Raw genomic sequence first — 21,944 nt, 5'->3', positions numbered from 1 at the left:
GTTAATACATGACTTCATACTTATCCTTCACACTTCGTAACACTTTTTTTCCAAAAACTGAGTTATTGAATTTTTCACAAAAATATTGAGATTATGTAAAAAGAAAAGAAAAGTTCATATAAAAGAAAAGTTAAAGATCTTTTCATCATCTAGAGGAAATCCATTCAAATTTTTTCTATACAGCTCCTGGTTTTGTCGTAAATCGGGATAAACCGTTTTTCACCCTTAAAAACTGAAGAGCAGAAACGTATATACTCGTAAAAGTTACGGAAAGTTCTCTAAGCGCCATTCACTTTGCTGTGGCCAGAAATGATTCTTTTACATAGGGTTCAAGCAGGTCACGACTGCCCATCCTAGACAAAATATGCTCTGGGTAGCCAAAAAGCATCCATTTGAATGCGAGGTAAAATGAGAAGGCGAAACAATCCTCCTCAGTGTTGTGCGCTGGGTTTGGGACCCGCCAACCGCGTAACAGTGTCTACGCCACTAAATAGTGAACTCTTAAAAGTTCAGCACCACTCATCCACTACCCTTTCCTGACCTCAGATCGCCCGTAAATTATTTTCCTTTAATTTTTGTTACTTTGTCTTTCATGTCCGATAGGTTTCATCCTACCCAATTTTCAATGAGAGTAAAGGTGTTCAGAAATCTTAAAGCAAATATCGTATATGTATCTTCATCTTCTTTATTGGCGTAGACAAAATTTATAATTTAAATATCGGATATACCGCTCAGTATACTTCCCAATGCTAGAAGAAAGTTCGGTTTGCGGAAAATCTTTCGTAATTCCTAGTTCATCAGAATCTATATTAGATACTACTGAAAAATCTATAAACTCTAACAAATTTTGAGAGGCAGCTGTACTAGACTTACTTCAGTTAGTAACGAATGTCAGAACTATGAGGTATTCAGATCCCACATTGGTCGCTGATATAGAAGTTAAAGTTGATCGATAGCAAAATATTACATGAGATTCAGTAGCTTGAATTGGTTGGTTGGAACGGGAGGCGAAGGAACGTCAGACTGCAGGCGGCCGCACTTAGGCCATAATTAGGTTCATTGTACTTACAGTTAGTAACCAAATTAAACCTTTACTAGAGACACAATGGATTTGTTAAAATACCTAAATATTTTTCATACCACTTGCCCAATTCCTCTTAACTTGGAGCATTGGTAGCCGATTGGTATAATTCCTACAAAGACGGTCGAGAGATCGTTGAAAACATGTCTCGTTCTGAACGACTTTGGGCCTCTTCAACTGATGAAAACATTAAAAAAGTGTCAGGCAAGTGTTAGAGAGACGGCAAGAGAGCTCAACATCTCTCATGAGTCCGTTCAAATGATTTTGGTGGAATATTGGACATGAAACACGTTCCTGCTCGACTCGTCCCGATAAAGCTGAATTTTCTTCAAAAAGAGTGCCTTAAACAGATCTCTTTGGATTATATTATAACTGCCGATAAGACATGAGTTGATATGCAAACAAGTCATTAATCAACGGATTGGAGGGAAACAACGAGAATAAACCAAAAAAGCTACGCCAAAGCCGCTCAAAAATCAAGGTGATGCATATTGTTTTTCTCGATAGTCGTGATTTGGTGCATCGTTAATTTGTTGCGGTGCGTCATACAGTCTATAAGGAGTTCTATTTGACCGCATTGAGGCGTTTACGTGGGAATATCCGTCGTAAACGGTTGGAATTGTAGAAAGTTTTTGATGAGAAAAGTTTTAATGCCAGAGGATGAGGATGTGCTTCGAAATATGAAACAACTGCTGTTCAAGGTATTTCCAATCCGTTATATATTATAAACATGAATAGAAGAATACAAAGAACAGCAGTTACTTTAAACTATAGACAGGCAGGATATTGCTCTGACATTAAAGTACGCGTCAATCAGATTATGTGTAGAAGGTTTTTGATGAGAAAAGTTTTAATGACAGAGGATGAGGTTAAGCTTTGAAATATGAAACAACTGCTGTCCAAGGCACTTCCAATCTGCTATATATTATAAACATGAATAGAACAGCAGTTACTTTAAACTATAGACAGTCAGGATATTGCTCTGAGAGTAAAGTACCCGTCAATCAGATTATGTGGGGTTCTAAAGCTGATCCACAGTATAGAGATCCCACTTGTAGAGCTAAAGATACATATTTTTATCAAACTGAACACTCAATCAACGAAAAAGTGCATTGAACTGATCACAAGTCTATTTTTTCTAATTCAGTTAGCTCGCCATTAGTTCTTTACTAGTTAAGTTACCAGATATTCAAGGTTATGGTATAAGATCCAAGGTGTTTCAGACTCGCTCCTCACAAACACTGAACAATCGATAACTATTTAGCAACCTATGGACTCCCTCAATGTCTCATCAAAACTCACCACCTAACGAGGTAAGGCGAACCTTGCTAAAGGCGCGTAGCTCACTAGATCTCTTGCTATGTAGCTGGTGCTCAAAGGAACTTGCGACGGCACAGGTATTAAAACTTGGCCAGAACTTTTAAATTTTACGCGAGCTCCGCCCGTCCAGTAGCAAATATTAAGGATACATTGATATTTTCTCCGTTTAATGTTATCAATTCCATGAGTGCTTTTCCTCTTCACATCAGACTGTGTCTGGCTAATATAAGGGCCACTTTAGTTTTGCACAATTTATAACTAACTGTATTAATTAATTATATCAATAGTACTAGTGCTCATTGTCTGACTTATTATAGAGAATATTGCATTATATCAGAACGTAAAACAAAATAATTGATAAGCAGATAAGCCAAGCATTGCAGAAAGCAATAAAAAAAACCAAATTATGTTGAGTTCACACCTCAGCGTTGAAAAGTAGAAAGCAATAATATTAATATTGCGTGCGAAGCATAAATAATGTTAGAATTTAATGAAAGGAAATGAAAATGGACGTGCAAATGACAGTGAAACGCTGCCAGCGTGCCACAGGACGTATGAGTGACGCGCCACTGCCATTGATGGGCAACGCGTGAGCCACCCAAGGCGCGTGGGTGTTGCAGTTGGGCGCAGGAATGTTGGTTGGCGAAATAGTGGGGGGCGCAACGAAGGTGCGCGTAATAATAATGGGCGAGCGCTTCGTTGCTTGGCGCTTTGTTTGGAAAAGCGGCGAAAAAAATTATGTTTATTAAAATTTCTTTTTGTGCTAAATTTATTTGCTAACGCTTTAAGGGTTTATGTTGCGGTTTGCATGCATGCATGTAATTATTTATATTTTCAATTTATGATGTGGCAGATAGACAAATAACATATTTTTTTAGTTAAAAAATAAGCATAAAATTGATTTTCACTAATAATTTCGTTGCTGGTGTGGACGCAGACGTCTGCCGTTGCTTACAATGACGCACAAAATGCCGTTAAAATGTACAAAGTTTGATGAAAAACACTTTTTGCAATGGAAAATGTGTTGCACTTTTGTTTATAACGGTTTATTTTTATTTTAAAAAATATTTTTTTATTTTGAAATTTTTTGAAAAAAATTTTTTTTGAACTTCATTTAAACTTTTTTTACCTTTTTTTAATTTGAAATGTTTTTTAGTTTATTTTATCAATTTTGATTCTTTTTGAAGTTTTTTATTTTGAATTTTTTTTTTATTTTTTTTGCAAAAAATTTTTTTTCGAGTTTTTTTTTTCAATTATTTATTTATTTTTCTTTCTCAAATATCGCTTTTGTCAAATTTTGCCGTTTTTCGTTTTTTTTTCAGTTAAATTTCGCTCAATTCCTCACTTCCACATTCCACGTCACAGCAAATAAAATTTCGACAAGCGTCGCGGCGCACAGCTGAGAGCTAACTGAAATTTCGTTAGACGAAAAGTGTTTAGACTAAAACACAGTAGACTGGCTAACGCGCAGCGCTAACTGCGGCAGTAATAAGCAGACGCACACACACACGTACACACCCAGCGAAGAAACAGGGAGACGAAATTGAAATTGAAGCGAGTGAAAAAAGTCGCTTGAAAATTTCGCGCACACATGACTACGCTTAATCACAGGAAAGAGCGCAGGCACATATGTACAATATTTAACATACATACATACATATATATGTACATATATATGTATGTATATAACTATTCACAGCCTTCTGTGTATGTTTCTAGTTGTAGCAAACGTCAAATTGGTAGTAGTATTTTGCCAATAGGTAAAACCATACAAATATACATATGTATGTACGTATATATGGCGCAAATATTGGTAGTATAAATATGTACATATATGTATATGGAATACAATAACAACTATAAAAGCCTGCGATAACAACACGCTGACGCTCGGCGATCGAACAATGGCAGCAACAACGGTATAGAGCTTGATAAACGCGGCGAAAACCCACAAAGCACACACATATATGAACACATTCAAGCATTATACACACATATACACACATACGCACACATTGGCGCGCAGTATAACAAAGTCAGTCGACAATAACTTTGGCTAACTGGCATTGGCAACGGCTCTGGAGCGATATGTCGCTGAACGATAACAATACCAAGAGCGCATTAGACCGCTATGCATACATACAAGCAAGTATATGTATGTATATACAAACATGCAAGTATATTAAACATACATACATACAAGTATATATACTCATATATAGCCATATGAACACGTAATATCTAACTATATGGTGGTGCGCTTATGGCTTTTACTTTTTTTATTACATTTATGCACGTCAAGAAAAGGCCAAGTTGCGCTGCAATAAACCGCAATACGCACACTTACCGCTCGCATAAATATCCGATACAATGTCTTAGTTGAAGTTAAACAGTAGTAAATAAGTAATGCGTTGACTGCCGGTGTTCCTAACAATGCCGACAGCGTCGAAGTGCAAAGTCTTTTTAATACAACCACACCCAAATCTCAAACAATTGATGATATTGAGCACTTAAATGCTCCGATTTGACATTACGACCAGGTTAGGTGGCGAGTTGTTAAATTTTTAATGACCCCAATACATACATAGAGTTTTCTAAGGCTGAACGTTGAACCAAATTGATACTAATTTATAGAAATTTGCCAAAAGTTACTTGTTAGTATTGAACTGAGACCTAGTAAGAAACTCGCAGCTAGACTGCATTCCTTAATGCAAACCCTTGCTTTTGCTAGCCCTAGCATCAAGGGACGCAGTAGCCTCGTATATCATATCGGCTAGTAATGTCTTAGGAAGTAGGGCAGTATTGAAAAGCAACTTCTTTTTTATTGGGTTAAGGCCACAAATGCATCGAGAGTCTGGACAGAAGCATGGTGAAGAAAAACTGCTAAAGTTGTGTGCAAAACAGTAGACCGGAAGTACATAGAACTCCTATTGGCACTCGATGGGACGAGACTGTAAGAACATGATTGGAATACTAACTGGTCAACGTGTGGTGGCGACACACGCCTGCAGAATGGGACCGACAGATCGGGCTGACTATAGGAAATTTCTAGAGCAAGACACCAGGGAAACAATGGAGCGTCTCTTGTGCACTTGTCCGGCACTAGCAAAACGACGCTGTAAGCAACTGGGGAAACCACGGTATGATACACTGGAGGAGGTATCGAAAGTGAGACCGCAAAGTCCTAAAGGATAACTATTTCTTATGGACCTGGTAACTGAAATCCATCTGGTATCGTAAAGAACCAAAACTGGTCTCTGCGTGGCTCATTGGCCTACCAGACGTAAACCGACACTGTGCTGAGGCGAGGATTACGTGATTACGTGTGGCGGAGTCGCTCAAAAAGAAGCGGAGAAGAACTTTTCGAATTCCTGTCCCAGCGGAATCGTCGGAAGCTGTAAAGCCGAGGAGCTTGTAAAAAATTTCACACACATACCGAATTCCATCAATGTGTGAATGAGCAGATTCTCTGGCTTCATGCATACGGACGCTGTATCTATGCGTTTCACGCGAGCTTAGCAAGCGTTAGTCAGCAACCAGCACTTGTGGGATTGCAAAAGCTTTCTGGCCCAGAGTGGAACTTAAAAGATCGATTGAACTGCTAGATCTTACGAAGGTTTACATCGCCACAACGATAGCTGTCCTAACCGGACATTGTTCCATTGGCATTGGCGCAACCTGTCTAAGTTGCAAGCAGAAAGAGAAGGTGAAAACATCGAAACACTTTCACCGCCAGTTTTCAGCATTTGCAATACTAAGACATCTGAGCTGCCATGCTTTCAATAAATTGGGTGAACTGGCTGAAATTGATATTGGCCCTCGATTGTGCCTCGCTCTAAGCGCTTTGTCAATATGAGACGGTCATATTTATTCATACCTATGAGCTTTGTCCATTCCAAAGGACAGACGTCTCTATCTACTTAAGCGGAATAACTTGGGGCCACACGAAAAATCAGTTTACCTTTCCTAACCTAACCCACCTGTTTGGTAAGGGCTTAAAATCCCAGCTTTTCAATCAAATTCAAACAAAGACAAACGGTATAGAAAGAAGTATTGGGTTAATTCTACGAGATCTTCATCTAAGCAACTGCGCTAGCTCCATAGACGTCTATTATATACTACCACTTTTTAACCAGCAACACACGAATTCATCTAATGGCGAAGAGCTCACTAGAGCTCTAACGGGTTTTTTCAGAAATAAGACGGACTTAGCGATAGTGACGGTTGACCAGCGCTTATACAGTTCACGCAAGCAGTATTCCAACTCTTTCCCAACCTGCTGATCTGAAGACAGCACTGCCTTGGTAACTGATCTTGGTAAACCTTTTCATACTGCTTCTAGGTGCTAGGTACTATTAAACTCTCCATCATTCGAACAGTGAGCTTGCTCCGCTTTAGGAGAGGTGAGGGCATGAAACTCACTAGAGCACTTTCGGTTAACTTTGAATCTTGTAGAGCGTTTTTCATTTTACAAAATTGACAATGTTTATCAAGTGGCGATTTCGATGATTTCGAACATACTAAGTATAAACTAACTGGTGACCACTCAGCACCAATATAGCCTAATATTCAACAATATATGTATATAGACTATTAGAGCGTCTGATTAGTTTTTCAATTTCCACCGACGTCAAACTCATAAGTATTATCGATTTATGGGCGAATTATCGTTCGGGATGTCGATAGTCGTAATAAATCGAGTATATGCACCCATTCTCTGTTCTGAATTTATTTATGCAGTATTTATCATATTTCTTTATAAAAATTCCATATTTATTTTTTACATTTTATTTCGAATTCTTCATTCGACAATTTGCACATTGGTGCTAATATTTTTATCGCAATGTGTTTCTTAAAAATTCGCTGTTGTGGTTTTTATGACAATATAACATACGTGTTTGGGGACTAATATTTTATATTTTGTTGCTGTATTATTTTTTTATTGGAGCAAAGCAAAACAGTTACTGAGAAGTTGTAGAAAACAGCTACCCCTCAAAGACCCGCGGGCTGCTCTCGCTGCCAACTGTCATACTTATGTTCTAACTGTCATTATGGCTTTAGCAATGACAGTAAGCATTGGCGGCGGAGATGATTTGACAAATTCTTTTAAAATTCACATGCTTACAAGTATACTATTAGGGTATTCACAAGGTGTCATAGTGTGTCATATCGTCATATTGTCATATTTTTTTATGGCTGTCATAACAACACTGTTGTTGTTTCACATGCAAAATTAAAATATGACTGATACAACACTGCGTGGTATGTTTCTTGAGTTCGCTATTCTATCAGCTGTATTTGTTTACTTTCTTATTATTGGCGTTTAAGTGTTTGAAATTAATAAATTTAATAAATTTCGTTATTAATATGGAAGGAAACCACGATATTCAGGTAAATTAAGTTGAATGTAAGTGAAATATGGAAATATTTTGATGTTTATGTGGTTGCAAATGATTTTATTGCAGTGTAAACCAAAACGCCGCCGTTTCAACCCGGTGCATAAGTGGAATGCGGCAGAAGAAAAAGCGCTTGTGGAGTTCCTAATGGAAAATAGAAGTTTCGAGGTTTGTCATTTCAATTTAAAAAAACAAAACAAAGTCAAATAATTTTTTTTTAAAGAAACCAACGGCTCAAAGCTTTTATGGTCGTTTCATCGAAGACACGCAGCTGACGGTAGGATGGAAAGTAGTGCGCCCAAAAGTATGCAATATGCAATCAGCTGATTAAGTGTAGAAATATGACAAAATATGACATACAACAGTTAAGGGTGCTCACAAGTGTCGTATTTTTAAGAATATTAAAATATGACATAAGACATACAACAAAGCTTGTGAATTGCCTATATATCTATTTCTGTATATATTCCATATATACAATACATGAATTTTGGTTGGCGCTTGTTCGCTAGAGTATCGATAAATAAAAATATAAAAAGTGAGGAATGTCAACCACCGCGCGAAAGAATGGAAATGTAGACAGTTAATTGAAGTTATGATGGCATTCATCACCTCAATATTTTTCCAAGAATTATTGCTTAAATTGTCTTCTGTAGAGCTTGTAAAGCCGCCCTGTAGTAAAAAAGCGATATTCCGGCAAAGTATTGGAACTAGTGCAAAACGGATACAGAATGAATCAGTTAGCACACACATTTCCGTCAACCTCAATTTGGCATAGCACATAGCACCAATTAAGAGCGGGTTCTACAGAAAGTACTCCGCTCATTGTTGTTGTATTGTGTTTCGCCGGATATAAATCGGGGTTCAATCCGCTTTTCTCAACCCGACTGTCATGGCAACTTTGATAGCCACCACTTCTGTATCTGAAAACCACCAGAATGGTTCCGTAGTCTAAATTAACTGTATTGGCAATGAAGAGCTCAACCTTAACAGCAGCCACATCTGTATCTTAAAAACATCACAGAGGTCCGGTAGCCTAAAGATAAGATTGACGGTTACAAAAAAACTGCCATTCCAACTTTCCCTCTTACTTCACAGCGGTGAGCCTGCCGATTATGTACACGGCGGTTTCGAGCGCCCTCTCCCGTAGAACCAAAACAACACCTGTGGTAAGAGGCTGGTTGTTATTTTTGTTGTTATTTTTCATTGGGTGCCTTTTTTTAAGTGGCGGATTCCAAACCCAGTGCACAACGGAGGGGATCTTTCGCCTTCTCAATTTAGCTCTCTTTCCAACGGATCTTCTTTGGCTACCCAGAGGATACTTGGTCTAGGACCGGAACTCGTGAGCTCTGAGTCATATGTAAAATAATCGATTCTGGCCACTTTCAAGCGGATGATAATCAGAGAACATTCCTCACTTGTGTGAACTTCTACATATGACTCCATCTTCCACCCTCTCAACCGCGGGGGGAAGAGGAAGATCTCCACTCCGTTGGAAATACCAGGTGAAGAAGGACCAGGCTTCGCTTGGAATCTCCAATTGGTGCCACGTAGCGAAATGAGGGGTGAGACGCGTCTGGGATTCTATAACTCCTGATAAGTTAAACCATTGAATCGCAACAGCCACGTTCTTCGGGGCTCCTTTAGTAAAGTGTTTACCACCAGCATTCAAAGTAGTGGGGAAAGCACCCTAAGAAGTGCTCCTTTTAACTCTTCAAAATAATTTTGCACTGCTCCACTCCATTAGGACCACTCGGTCGCAAAGAAGACTATATATATATAATATATTTAAGATGATTGAAGTTTGATTCCACTTCATACGTATCGAATGCTTTAACCATTGTTGAAGGCCCACTCGATTTGGAGAGAGTGTTGTCTATCACAAATTCTTTGTGGATAAAGACTCGGCAGCGTACAGAACAGTGTCCATCAATCTGCCTTTGTCGTAGGGATGCTGAACCCTTATGTACAAGTTCTTAACCCTCTCTAACGCTGTCAACAGGAACTAGTATATGCTAATGGACCTGAAGTCCTTAGCAACGAAGTTAAGCCTCTTTCTGGCCCTCCTATTAATTTCTTGCTTGATCAGTGGACATGCAGAGAATTTATAAGATTGTTAGTCTAATGAATTTTGCGTAAATGTTGTAAATAGCGAAAAATAGTTAGACCTTGCTCAGAATTTTAAAACTCTTAATTTATTCTTCAAAATCTACATCAGAAAGACAAGCGTATATTACACACTAATGATGGTTTGATGTGGCATTTAACATAGAAAACGTCGGATCTTCTGAAACTTTTCAAGAGCCCATAGAGCGTAGCGATATCGCTTGGGAAGATTGAGCGCTTTCAGCTCTTGCACACACTGTATGCTTCCAATATAAGATCCCAACTACATGATTCGTTTGATGTGACATTTGACATAGATGTCAATGTAATTTAAGGGAGATCACTCCCAAGCTGGTAGGCTGGAAGGGTCCCGTCCTATGCGCGAAAAAAGGAGAGGACATTCCCCACATGTACAGCATAACAGTGTTCCTCTTCAGATTGGCAGGCAAGCCTTATGAGTTATCTCACAATCATACCAACCTAGAAACAAAATATTTCGACGAATGGGTTATCAAGTCTTACTATTTTTTGCCCACATATATGAACTCATAAAATATAGTTTCTTCATAAGCGAAAAAAATGTGAAAAGTTGTATAAATTGAGCTTAAATACGAACAAACAATATTCGAAAAAGTTAACGAAAATAAATATACAGATATATTTGTATATATATGAAAAATATATCTCTAAATATATATGTATGACTATATGTGTAAGTGAGAATATTGTTGCTTTTATCGCTACCCACAGCACGGCTTTTGAATGCTAATAAAGTTAAAAATACGTACGAGAACGAGATAACAAAAACAAAACACAACAACAAGATATGAGCTTAAAATTATTATACACAAAAAATAAATGAAGTCATTAAAAAATAAGCGTGTACTTGAACTTCAAATGCAGATAAAATACATACATACATACATATGTGCATATTGTATATGGGACAAAATGTGAACCGAGTTGCACTTGAACTACACGAAACAAGTCAAGTGCAATACGTCACAACACAAACAAAAACGCAATAAATAAGCATGTAAGGAAAGGCAGAGTTCGAGTGTAGCCGAATAATAAATGCTTTAAGTGTTTAAATTTGGAATCCGTCGAAATTGTAACCGGTTTTTTAATAGGGGCGCCACAAAAGTAGACCGATAGGGACAGGGACAAACAACGCCATATTTTTCCCCGCTCTTTAGACATTTCTCTTCAAGAAGGTTTGCCATTTCATCATGGAAAGATATACGATCCAACAACGAGTCGAAATTATTAAAATTTACTACCAAAATTCGAAGTCAGTGAACTCAACTTTACGAGCGCTACGTCCAATTTATGGTCGTCATAATCGTTCTGACAGATCAACAATTGAACTTCTAGTGGTTAATTTTGAATCCACAGGCGCAGTAAAAATGTTGCCGTGTCAGTGAGACAAAGTAGTGCCCCAGGCGTCGAGAATACTGCTGCCGCTAGCGCATCAAATGAGCAAGACCCAAATCAGTCGCTCACACGTCGTTCTCAAGCTCTGTGACGCCATTGTGGCGAATTTTGCGATCCTGGCCTACATTGTAACAAGATCAATTAACCCAAGAACTGACGCCGCTTGACCACCAGAATCGTCGTATGTTCGTGAATTGTACTGAGCAACAACTTGAAAGCCATGTAAAAGAAATCGAGTTCCATACATTATGGCAACGAATGTACTTTTACAGGAGTAAAAAATTTTATTGATATCCTATGACAGAGAGAGAAGTGGTCGATCTGGCGCAGTTCGAGCCAATTCTACCATAAAAACTGTTCGCGAACACAGGCGGAAGAATCATTGCCGGCGGTCAACTGACAGCTGATGTAATGGTTTGGTGGGAAGGCCTTCTTACCTTCTTCATAAAAGGAGTTAAAACTTCGAAAAGTGTGCCAAAAAATGCTTTGGAAGTTAAAGAATGTTCTTTTCAAAGGAGAGAATTGAATCTTCCAGCAAGAACATGCTGCAGCACACAAAGCTAAAACCATATAGACTTCTATAAGCTGGGTATATGGGAGGCCGAGAGACGCACTGAAATTCTCCACTACTTTAATTGCATTCCTTGCAATTTAGATCACTGCATTGTGGAATCTTCTACTGGTGGCACCTGCTCTGCTCGCTGACGTGCGATGGGTTTGTGGGCGTGTCGAAGCCATTGAAGAATAGATCGAAGTTCAGAGAGAGGATGGAAAGGGGAGTCTTCTGTTATAAGCTCTCTACAACTCTAGTTTGAGGCTATCAGAGGAAGAGGAGTCTTCTTTGGGAAGCTCTCTACAACTCTAGTTTCAGGTTATCAAGCCACAGTAGCATTAAATGTACTGCTTCGAAATACAGCTTCCTTCAGAGATGTGCTTTGATATGATAGCCGAGCTTTGAGATTGCTGACTATGCGCTCACCATAGGAGGCACTCAGATAACACCATGTGTGTGATTACGTACCAATATGTCATGCAGAGCTCTGCTAAAAGTATATAGTATATACATACATAGCATGTCTTGTCATATTTTGTCAGCGCCTTTAAATTAGACAAAAATTTGCGCGAGGGTTCATGAAGAAAGGTCACATTTGTTTCCTTTTAAATTACTCATATACAATATATACATATGTACCTATATAGGCCTATCAAATAAACGTGTATATACATACATACTTGTATATATGTGTATCTAAACACAACTTAGCACACACTAATTTGATTGGAACTAATTTGATTTGAATGCCAATTGGCTTTGGATCCATACTGACGATTTTTCCAGTAATTGCTCAGGTCAATGTGTACAAACAACAATGTGACTAATATAATGATAAATAACTCGGAACTAAAGATAAGTTAAAAAAAATAGTAATTACGAGGGTAGTTGAATAATTTTTAAGCCATGAAAAGAAAAAAGAAAATTTTCAAAAAGTGACGAGTTTTTGCTGAACACAGTCTCATTTTGCACACGATGCACTTGAGCCCGTAACTCTCTAACTTCTTTAATCTGAAAAACAACGGTAGACTTCCGTGACGGCTTTCGTTTCTTCCCTCAAAATTTCTGCACAATAAGTGACTTTTTCAAAGAATTTGTCTTTCAAAAAGAAGTCGTATGGAACCAACTCTGCAGAATACCGTGGATGGCACAGTAGTTCGTAGCTTAGTTCGAGCTATTTGCTCATGACGAAGTCGGAGATGTGAGCCGATGCACTGCGATAGTGGAAGCAGATTTTTTCGTCGCCCAATGGAACAATGTTTTCTGTGATTCCGCGTCGAACTGACCCTGTTAAGTATTTATACTTTTAGTTGATGCACATCATAACCTCTAAAACCCAAAAAAAACAATGGTCATTCCCATTTCCAGCCATTAACAAACTTCGTTTACTTCGGAGTAGTTTGGCCGGCGAGGTGCATTGCTTCAACAGTTCCTTGTTTTTCGGTGTTTACTAGTGGATTCTTGGACAATTATGAAACAACGCAAAAACTCTTTAGGCTCGCACTTACATGACATCCTACACTAACTCTGAAGAGGTTTCACTGTTGCGCTAGGTTTTCGGAACAAGAAAACGCGACGTTCCCATCCACAGCTTTCACTCGCCCAATGTTTAATACATACATTATATAATCTTCGCAGCTTTGCGGTTTTTTGAGATATCTACTGATAATCGGTTAATCGGAGATCGTAGACTTCTGCCATGTTAACCCCCGTGGCAACCGTTTTCGAAGCACTTGTCAGTAGCTCGACGAATGCCGATTTGCGCTCACTTTGTAAATCGTTAAACCGACTTTTGGCAGTATCCGTGGAAGCAAAACAAGTAGTCCCCGGTTACTAAGCTCATTTGGAGTCACGGTGCGATATCTTGCAGAAAGAAACTAACTACTATGCCTGAATCAGCGGATGCAAACAAGCAAGCAGACAATAGGATCTCGACGACCGAGCTATTTGTGTTAGACGAACTCTTCCACGTTACCGGTAGCCTGAGCGAGAGCTTTATAAATGCAGAAAGGGATACAAGCCAACACATAATGAAGCTGCTCATTTGTTGGAACCGCCGATATTGGAGTATTACAGTATAGGTTAGGATAGGTTAGGTTAATCTGGTAGACCAATGAGCCACGCCAAGACCAGTTTTGGTTCTTTGCGATACTAGATGGAGTTGAGGTATTAGGTTCATGAGGAGTAGTCATTCTTTAGAATGCCGAAATTTTAACAGACTCTGTGGCCTCACTATCGATACCTGCTCCAGTGTATCACACCGTGGAGACCACAGATGCTTACAGCGAGACAAATGCACAAGATATGCTGCATTGTTTCCCTGATGCATTGCTCTCGACATAAGGTATAAAGCTGCCATACAAACTGAACGATCAAATTAAAAGTAAATATGTAAAATTATATAATTTACTATCTATCAGCATGTCAACAAAACATGTATGTATGTATGTATATTCAAGCTAATGAAAGCGAAATTCTTTCACTACTTAATATTAAAAGCAGGTACATATGTATGTATGTATGTAGGTACAGTGTGTTTGCTTACAAAAAGCATAACAAGCTGAGCGTCTGTTGAACGACAACTTAGTCACAACGTCACTCGAACTTACGTCTACCTGTTTATGAGCTGAAGTATATTTATAGGTGTGTAATATGCACCCATACATATGTAAATATGTTTAAATGTATGTATGCCTTCCGCACCTCCGGTCATCCGGTACATCAAAAGACACCATAACGAACTTTCTTCGTAAAAAACTGTAAAAGAAATGTGAATGCGCTTTTCCCTTCCTTTTCGACTGCCTCGCTTTGGTAGCTACATATGTATGTATGTATGTATTTTTATTTCAGCGTAACATATTATATTTTTTGTTGTAACGTGCTTTTGCTTTTGTCTTTCAATTAAATAAAGCAATATTGTAAAAAAAAAAATCTCCCATTTGACATTCCGATACTGACTTTCCGATGCTCTCAACTTAATTTGCATAATAAATTCAAATTTTTTTCAATTCTTATAACGATCCAAAGCGGTAGCTGGTCTGCTGTTATGTGTGTGTTTGCATACATGCTTTGCTTGGCGGTAAGAAAAATGCGGCGGAGATGTTGCATGCTTACATATAAACACATATCACATATGAGCAGTGACTTGGCGCTAGCGTTGGCGTTACTGGCGCTGGAATACATGATTAACTTAAAGCACATAGAAATTTTAAATTATTTAGCTACTAAAAACGGTTATATTCATATTTACATGTTGGTATATTTATTATATTTTTGCCTCGCCGAAGCTTTCTTCTATTTATACCAAACCGTATTTGTTTATTTATTTCGATTTGTTGCACTTCACACGCGCTATACCAAACAAAAAGCAGTATGAAAAGAAAATAAGCTTAACAATTACTATAATAATCGCGCAAGCAAAACTACCTGCTTTCTTTAAGTTGTGGCTCGTTATATACATACATACATACATAAACGTATGTGTGTAATGTACACGTGTCTAACACTTGACATACGTTTAACTTTTAGCGTAATTAGCGTTTGCGAAGCCGCGTCCGTTCCGTTTAAACCGATCACTTCAACGTTACAAATTGAACTCCAGCCCGGTGTACACGCGCCAAAGCCAACTAGTCAGTCAAGCCGGTCAGGGTACGCAAAAAGCCCGCATACACGGCAAGTAACCAACAGCACAACAAGCTTGTCCCACTGGGCGAACGCGCAAACATACAAACAAGAGCCGGCACAATGCATAAAGCACCCACAAAATATGTTAAGTTTACGAGAGACGAGCAATTGACAGAAAAAACAAGTTGGGAAAGAAAGCGTATAAGCAGCGCTTGTGTTATATATGAGCTTTTACTTTGTGTTTAATACTTGAAGGAAATTCTCCAGTGTTAAAAGGTTTTTCATTTTTTCTATCATTTTTTTCTTATTTTTTATGAAAACTGCATACCGTGCGTTTTAAGCATAACTCACATTTTCTATTTCATTTATTCACTATTTCTTTTTATAGTTGCTAATTTCAAATACGTTAATTTTTTAACCGAATTTTCCGCAAATTCAAAAAATGTTCTTATGCAAATTCAAAACAAATCAATCAACGTCCTTAGTGATGCCAATATGTGTTTTACAAATCGATAACATGCGTGCGATATCAATGCGCTGTTACGATAAAAGCTTATGTTAACTTCATTTAACTCAATGCTTTCTATATTTTTTATTTATTGCTACCTTTTAGACAAGCTTAATTATGTGATATACATAAAAAATATACCTTAAATATTTTTACTGCTCTCAAAATAAATTTCGAAAAGCTTAAACATTAAATATATTTACCAGCAGATGGCAACGGCCGCATGTTCTATTACTTTTTTCGCACCCAGCTGTTTGTCAAATTCTGCTGTCAATTTCAACCTGCTATTTGTCTCTTCTTCCTTAAAATTGGACGATTTTTTTCTTGTGTTTTGTTGAATTTTACCAAAATCGAGAAAGATGGCCGGACGTGAAGCTGTAAGAAAAGCTGTGCAACAAGTGCGTCCCATCTTGTCGGTGGATCGTGAGGAGGCGCGCAAACGTGCACTCAATCTCTACAAAGCCTGGTATCGGCAAATTCCTTATATTGGTAAGCGCGTAAAAGTTGTCAAAATGTTTGTTATGTCATCGGCTGCTCCAAGCGTTGTGATGGCGTACGCTTATGGTCACAAACATCAACAAGCATTTGAGCCACAATTTAAGCATTACAATAAAAAATACAAATAAATGTTTATATTTTCATATGACAGTCATGGACTATGACATACCCAAATCGGTGGAAGAGTGCCGCGCTAAACTGCGCGAAGAATTCGAAAGGCATCGTAATGTGACCGATGTGCGCGTTGTTGATATGCTGGTCATAAAGGTATGTATGCAGCTTTAAAGTAGTAAACTATTATGCAGTGCTACGCATAGGGAGACTAGTTTGTGCATAATGAAAATTCATTAGTATCTAAGCTTTTGTTTTGTTGAATCGAATTGAATCAAAACTTATAAATCTTTGACTGTTTTGTGTTAGTAATAGGTAAAATTCCAATTGTTAGTGGCCGTTAAGGAGGATGGAGTCATCCGTAGAGGTTCACGCTGATCACCATTCACTTGGAAGTGGCCAGAAACGATCCTTTTACTTATGGCTCAAGCAGCTCACGACTTCGGTTTTTGACCAAGTATCCTCTGGTCAGCCTAAGAACATCCGTTTAAAGGCGAGAAGTGAAAACGTGAAACATCCTCTCCACAGAGTTTTGCGCTAGGCTTGGTACCCGCCACGTAAAAAACATCCCCAATGAAAAACTATAAACAGCCTCGGATGAGATGCGACCATGTCCAACGAAACGTTACGTTTTTGGCTATAATCGTGCAAGCGCTTTTTACGCCAGTAAAGAAGTAGTGTCCATTAGTCAGTTAGAGATTTCGTTCCGAAAATTTTCATACCTCCTTTGCTCTCCAAGGAACTGCTTATTTCTCGAAACCACCACTTCGATGTTGCTTTGTATTGGGTAGTACAAAGGTAGTAGTTCTTCCATATACAAACCATCTTTTTAAATTTGAAGTGAGCCAATGGCAATTTCATATTGTCTTTTAATGCAGAACGCCAATTAAAAATAGTAAAGCTTTTATCTACTTTGGCAATACCAAAGCTTTTGTTGTTCTCTCATTTTACTGAGAGCGCGCTCTCTTCTCACTTAGTATGAGAATGTTATTTAGCCGCGAGTATTCATGTAGCTGCGGTGTCCGAGTGGTTAAGGAGATGGACTTGAAATCCATTGGGTTCTACCCGCACAGGTTCGAATCCTGTCCGCAGCGTTGACATTTTTTTTGTTACTGATTTTTATTTAAACAAAAAATTTATTTCATTTGTTTAAAACTAATTTAAATAATTGGTTTAACTAAATTATGAATTATTTAACTAAGTGATCTATATTTTTACAGGGTCAAATGGAGCTGAAGGAGACAGTAGAAATTTGGAAGCAAAAGGGGCACATAATGCGTTACTGGAAGGAAAGCCAAGATCCCAAACCCACTGACTTTTTGTCGAAATTCTTGCAAGGTGTGAATTAGAAAAATCGTTTAGTTAATCTATTAAAATATATGATAAAATTTCGAAAACGTCAGATTTTGACAAAATTACTATGTAAATGTTGGACGCCAACTTAGTAATTTTAAATAAATTGCGAAACTTAACAAAATAAATTTTTTTCATAATTTTTGTTTATATAGTTATATTTGAGTGCATAATTGACTTGCTAATAACGTTAAAATGAACTTTAATTAAGTTTAATTAAGCGTGCAAGTTCTTTAGAACACGGCATATGCGGCTTCACCAGCTATAAAACTATTTAGAATAATATAGAAAAGTTATGCAAAATTATTTTCAACATTTTTACTTATTTCATAATTAGAAAAATTCAATTTTATTTCAAATAAACATAAAAAAGTAAAAATTGTACATTATTAAACATTAATAAATAATAGTGTTTGCAGCAGTGTAGTCCTTTTTAAGAATGAATTCACCAAATAACATCATTGATATCTGTTAAAAGCATAAAAAGTACATATTCAAATATTGTTATTCAAAGTGTCGTTGCTAAAATGTACTAACCGTGACCAGGTGGATATACTCCAAATACATCGTAAACAAAATTGATGTCATCATCGTCCATATCCGAATCAGGAAAATGTAAGTCTTCATCATCATCATCATCATAATCATCGGTTAGATCGTCTTCATCGTCAACCCAATGCTCTCCATCCCAGATATTATAAATGTCTACGCCTTCTTCTAAACCTAATTCCTTATTTGAAGCGTGGAAGATAACTTTAACCAAAGACTGTGCCGCAGCTTCTTTGTATTCTTCACACTGTACAAAAGAATCAAATATTAGTCAGCTGATGTAAATTTAGAGATGTTGTAAATATTAATACTCACCTCACCCACACCATAGTAATCCATTGATGTACCATACACTATGAGCTGTAATGTTTTTTTGCGTTGTTCTGTAGCTTTTAATGCGCGTATAGTTTCTAGCAGAAAGTCCATGGTTATTTTTTTGCAAAACTGTATGTTTAACAGACGTAGTTGTTTGCAGCTTTGCACCAGCCGCAAAAGTGCGCGGTTTGTTATGTTACCGCAGCCTTTGATTGTCAACTCTTCGAGTTGTTGCAATTTACAAAATGCATCGAGTGCATCATCGTTCACTGCCGGATTGTTGGCGACAAACAGTACTTTCAACTGTCTCAGCTCCGATATTAGATCAATATGCTCGACAGTAAGTGTATTTTTGGCAACAATTTTCAAAATCTCGAATTGATCAGCCTTGTGGGCGACAAGTTCAGCCAAGAGACGCTTCTGTGATGTACCGTAGAGAGAGTAATAAAGCAATTCTAGGTGCTTTAGTTTTGGCAATAATGCGACACGTTCATATGGAAACTCCGGGCAAGACATTTTTAAAATTTCCAATTCTTTGCAATGTTCTATCATAACGTCTAAAAGTGCGGGCGATAGCCGTTCACAACGACGTATGTCCAGAGCTTTTAAGTTTGGCAGTGATTCGCAAATATCGACCAAATGTGAAGTTTGTATATTACAACAACCGTATAAGTTCAGTACCTTCAGTTGTGTCAGTTTGCTTATGGATTTACCTGCAAATCGTTAAGTTAAAAAATATTAAATATTATTTACAAACGTAAAACTTAATTGTAGTTATGTATATATTACCGGTCAATTCATAATTTTCCGGGAGTTCGAGAGTTTCTAAATGCTTTAAATGTGTCATGGTCTCTATGTAGACGTCACTTAAAGCACAATCACGTAGCGCCAAGGCTTGCAAATGTGGAAAACGACGCAATAGTTTCTTCAGGCAGTCTAGATTCATTTTACTATCATCCAGTTTGATAGTTTTAAGCTTTGTACAAAATGTTCTGATAAATTCAACAATTCGCTTGCGATTTTTATACGGCACACTGCCGTATATGCTTTCAATATTTTCACCAGCAAAACGAAAGAAATCACGGATTTCCCATAGCGTCACATCACACATTTTATACAAATCGAAGTTTTTGAATTCGCGTTTGCAATGCATTTGGAAAATATCGTGGAAGCGCTGACATACACGTGCAAAACGTACTTGTTCTTTCAACTCCAACATACCGAAAATTATTTCTAGACAATCATCATTCAACGAAGTAAAATTGGTGCCATCTGTCGGTATTGATGTAATAGTGGGCTGAAACCAACTATCGCGTACCTTAACACTACATGCTTTTTCTGCATTGGGCTGATTCCAGCTGTCACCAGCTTTCACACCGATACGCCAGCCTTGCAAGCGATGAGTATTCTTTTCTAGGACGCTAAAAAAGAGATAAGAGTACATATAAAGCTACATTTAAGAGATTCCATTATTATATTTATTTACCTGGCGGCACTTTCCGGGTCCGAAAAGTTGACAAACCCTACTTTGGGCGCCGCACGCCGAGATTTCTTTTTGTCCGGGACCAGGTTTACATCAATCACATTACCAAAAGTTGTAAAATAATCGCGTACATCGTTTTCTGTAAACTAAAGATATGCAATTTTAATTAATAAATAATTCAACGTATACTTATCTCCAACAGAGTTAAAGCAAGTTAAATCTACACTAATTACTGCAACTTACTTGTTTTGGTATGCTGTATACAAATATATTGTAAACCAGCACATTGTCTTCTGTATAAGCTCTATTATGTTTCATAGAGAAATTTTGATTGTCTGCATCTTCTGAAACCGCAAAATTTTCACCTGTGAAGACTGAGGACATCATAAATGTAGCGCGGGAGTACTCGCGTAATGCTAAAACATCAAAAATGGACATACTATATTGACAATGTTAGCAGATAGACGTGCAAAAGTTGAATAAATTATTTCGAAACATTCACATCCTTAAATACTAACGGCAGTGGTAGTGGCAACGGCAGCAGCAGCAGCAACAGCAACCCCTAAATTATCCTTTCTTACCTTTCAATTTCTTAGTTTTTTTCAAAAATATTACAATCACGTAGAAATTTTTACCTAAATAAGTGATAGTTCACAATAATAGCTTGTTTACTCGTATCTGGGATTTATCCAATGTAATTAACGAACAATGCTGCCTACTTTGTAAAAGCACAAATAAAGTTGGGTTGTTTTTTGTATATAATAAAAATTTAAAATACTAAAGATAGAGATATCTCGAAAATATAACAAATTTAAATATATATTGTATAATTAAAAGAATTTGTAAATTATTTTTGTTGTTATCTTAAAAGTTTTCTCGACTTTGACATCGATATATTTTCAGGTAATCGTGATAAATGTGACTCAAAAAAGGATTATGTCAGGTAATAACCGGTTTTGAAAGGATTGCTCAAAGAGTACAATGATAAAGCATCTTTTATTCAAAACAAGATGTTACGTCAAGGTCATGCCGCCGTTTAAATTCTTGGCTTTTCCTTTAAAAAATTCAAAATTATAAAATGTCATTGTAATATATAGACCGCCCTTAAATTTGGAAATAAAATTTTTATTTTTGTTCACAAATTTTATTATTGAGCAGGTCGATTTCTTCTATATTTTTTTTTATTTATTCAATAAATTTATACCCCAATGCAATGTATAATGTATGTATGTAACAGTTATGATGTTTTTAGGTGAACTTAGAATGAAAAAAATTGATAAATAAATTTATTTGGCTAAAAAAATTACCAATTCTTGGGAATCTTTATATTTCAATGAAAAGTGAAAAAAAAACTTATTTTTAGTGGTTAATTTGCATATTGGTTATTGCAACGATAAATAAGTCAGTAGATAAATGTATTTATCTGAAAAAGACCCATATGTCTTCATTCAACATTATTCTATCTATTTCAATACAATTTTTTCACTAAAACCGAATATATTAAGTTTATTTTACAAATTAACAAAAGTGCTTACCCTTTTGTTCACATTTTACATGGTTGTATATGCTTCTTCTTCTCTGCTCAAAAGAAAAACGTCACAAAATGGCGGTTG

At 37.2% G+C, this 21,944-nt stretch overlaps 3 protein-coding genes and 1 non-coding gene across 7 annotated transcripts in view; 2 read left to right on the top strand and 2 right to left on the bottom strand.

Moving 5' to 3' along the window:
• Window positions 1-15,441, bottom strand: part of LOC105233127 (general transcriptional corepressor trfA) — a 53,051-nt gene extending 37,610 nt beyond the window's left edge. The window contains exon 1 of one of the 2 annotated variants that reach the window (XM_049451559.1): window positions 15,317-15,441. The gene's annotated coding sequence lies outside the window, so the exon portion shown is untranslated. Of the gene's footprint in view, window positions 1-3,746; window positions 3,766-15,316 lie in introns of those variants that run through there. The other variant, XM_049451561.1, reaches the window with a different exon arrangement.
• An 855-nt stretch (window positions 15,442-16,296) lies between these two features.
• On the bottom strand, window positions 16,297-21,056 carry LOC105226703 (F-box/LRR-repeat protein 7). Of its 3 annotated transcripts, none has more exons than XM_011205715.4 (7): window positions 20,913-21,056; window positions 20,575-20,747; window positions 20,335-20,477; window positions 19,638-20,269; window positions 18,849-19,561; window positions 18,522-18,780; window positions 16,297-18,452 (listed from the first exon to the last, which is right to left on the bottom strand). In XM_011205715.4, exons 2-7 carry the CDS (start codon window positions 20,716-20,718, stop codon window positions 18,430-18,432), a joined length of 1,914 nt encoding a protein of 637 aa, XP_011204017.2. In that variant the 5' UTR covers window positions 20,719-20,747; window positions 20,913-21,056; the 3' UTR covers window positions 16,297-18,429. The 3 variants fall into 3 exon arrangements, with proteins under 3 accessions (XP_011204017.2, XP_011204014.2, XP_019846008.2); XM_011205712.4 differs by having other exon boundaries at window positions 20,850-21,002; XM_019990449.3 differs by lacking the exon at window positions 20,913-21,056 and having other exon boundaries at window positions 20,575-20,814.
• On the top strand, window positions 16,310-18,112 carry LOC105226702 (NADH dehydrogenase [ubiquinone] 1 alpha subcomplex subunit 6). The gene is made up of 3 exons (XM_011205710.4): window positions 16,310-16,511; window positions 16,672-16,787; window positions 17,852-18,112. Exons 1-3 carry the CDS (start codon window positions 16,382-16,384, stop codon window positions 17,978-17,980), a joined length of 375 nt encoding a protein of 124 aa, XP_011204012.2. The 5' UTR covers window positions 16,310-16,381; the 3' UTR covers window positions 17,981-18,112.
• Window positions 17,644-17,725, top strand: Trnas-uga (transfer RNA serine (anticodon UGA)). The gene has a single exon. It is a non-coding gene; the product is annotated as a tRNA-Ser (tRNA).
• Window positions 21,057-21,944: the final 888 nt, after the last annotated feature.

The sequence above is a fragment of the Bactrocera dorsalis genome, chromosome 3, assembly GCF_023373825.1.
Source record: "Bactrocera dorsalis isolate Fly_Bdor chromosome 3, ASM2337382v1, whole genome shotgun sequence".
NCBI classification, from domain to species: domain Eukaryota; kingdom Metazoa; phylum Arthropoda; class Insecta; order Diptera; family Tephritidae; genus Bactrocera; species Bactrocera dorsalis.
The sequence above is the reverse complement of the archived record's forward strand: the minus strand, read 5'-3'. Positions and strand labels throughout refer to the sequence as shown.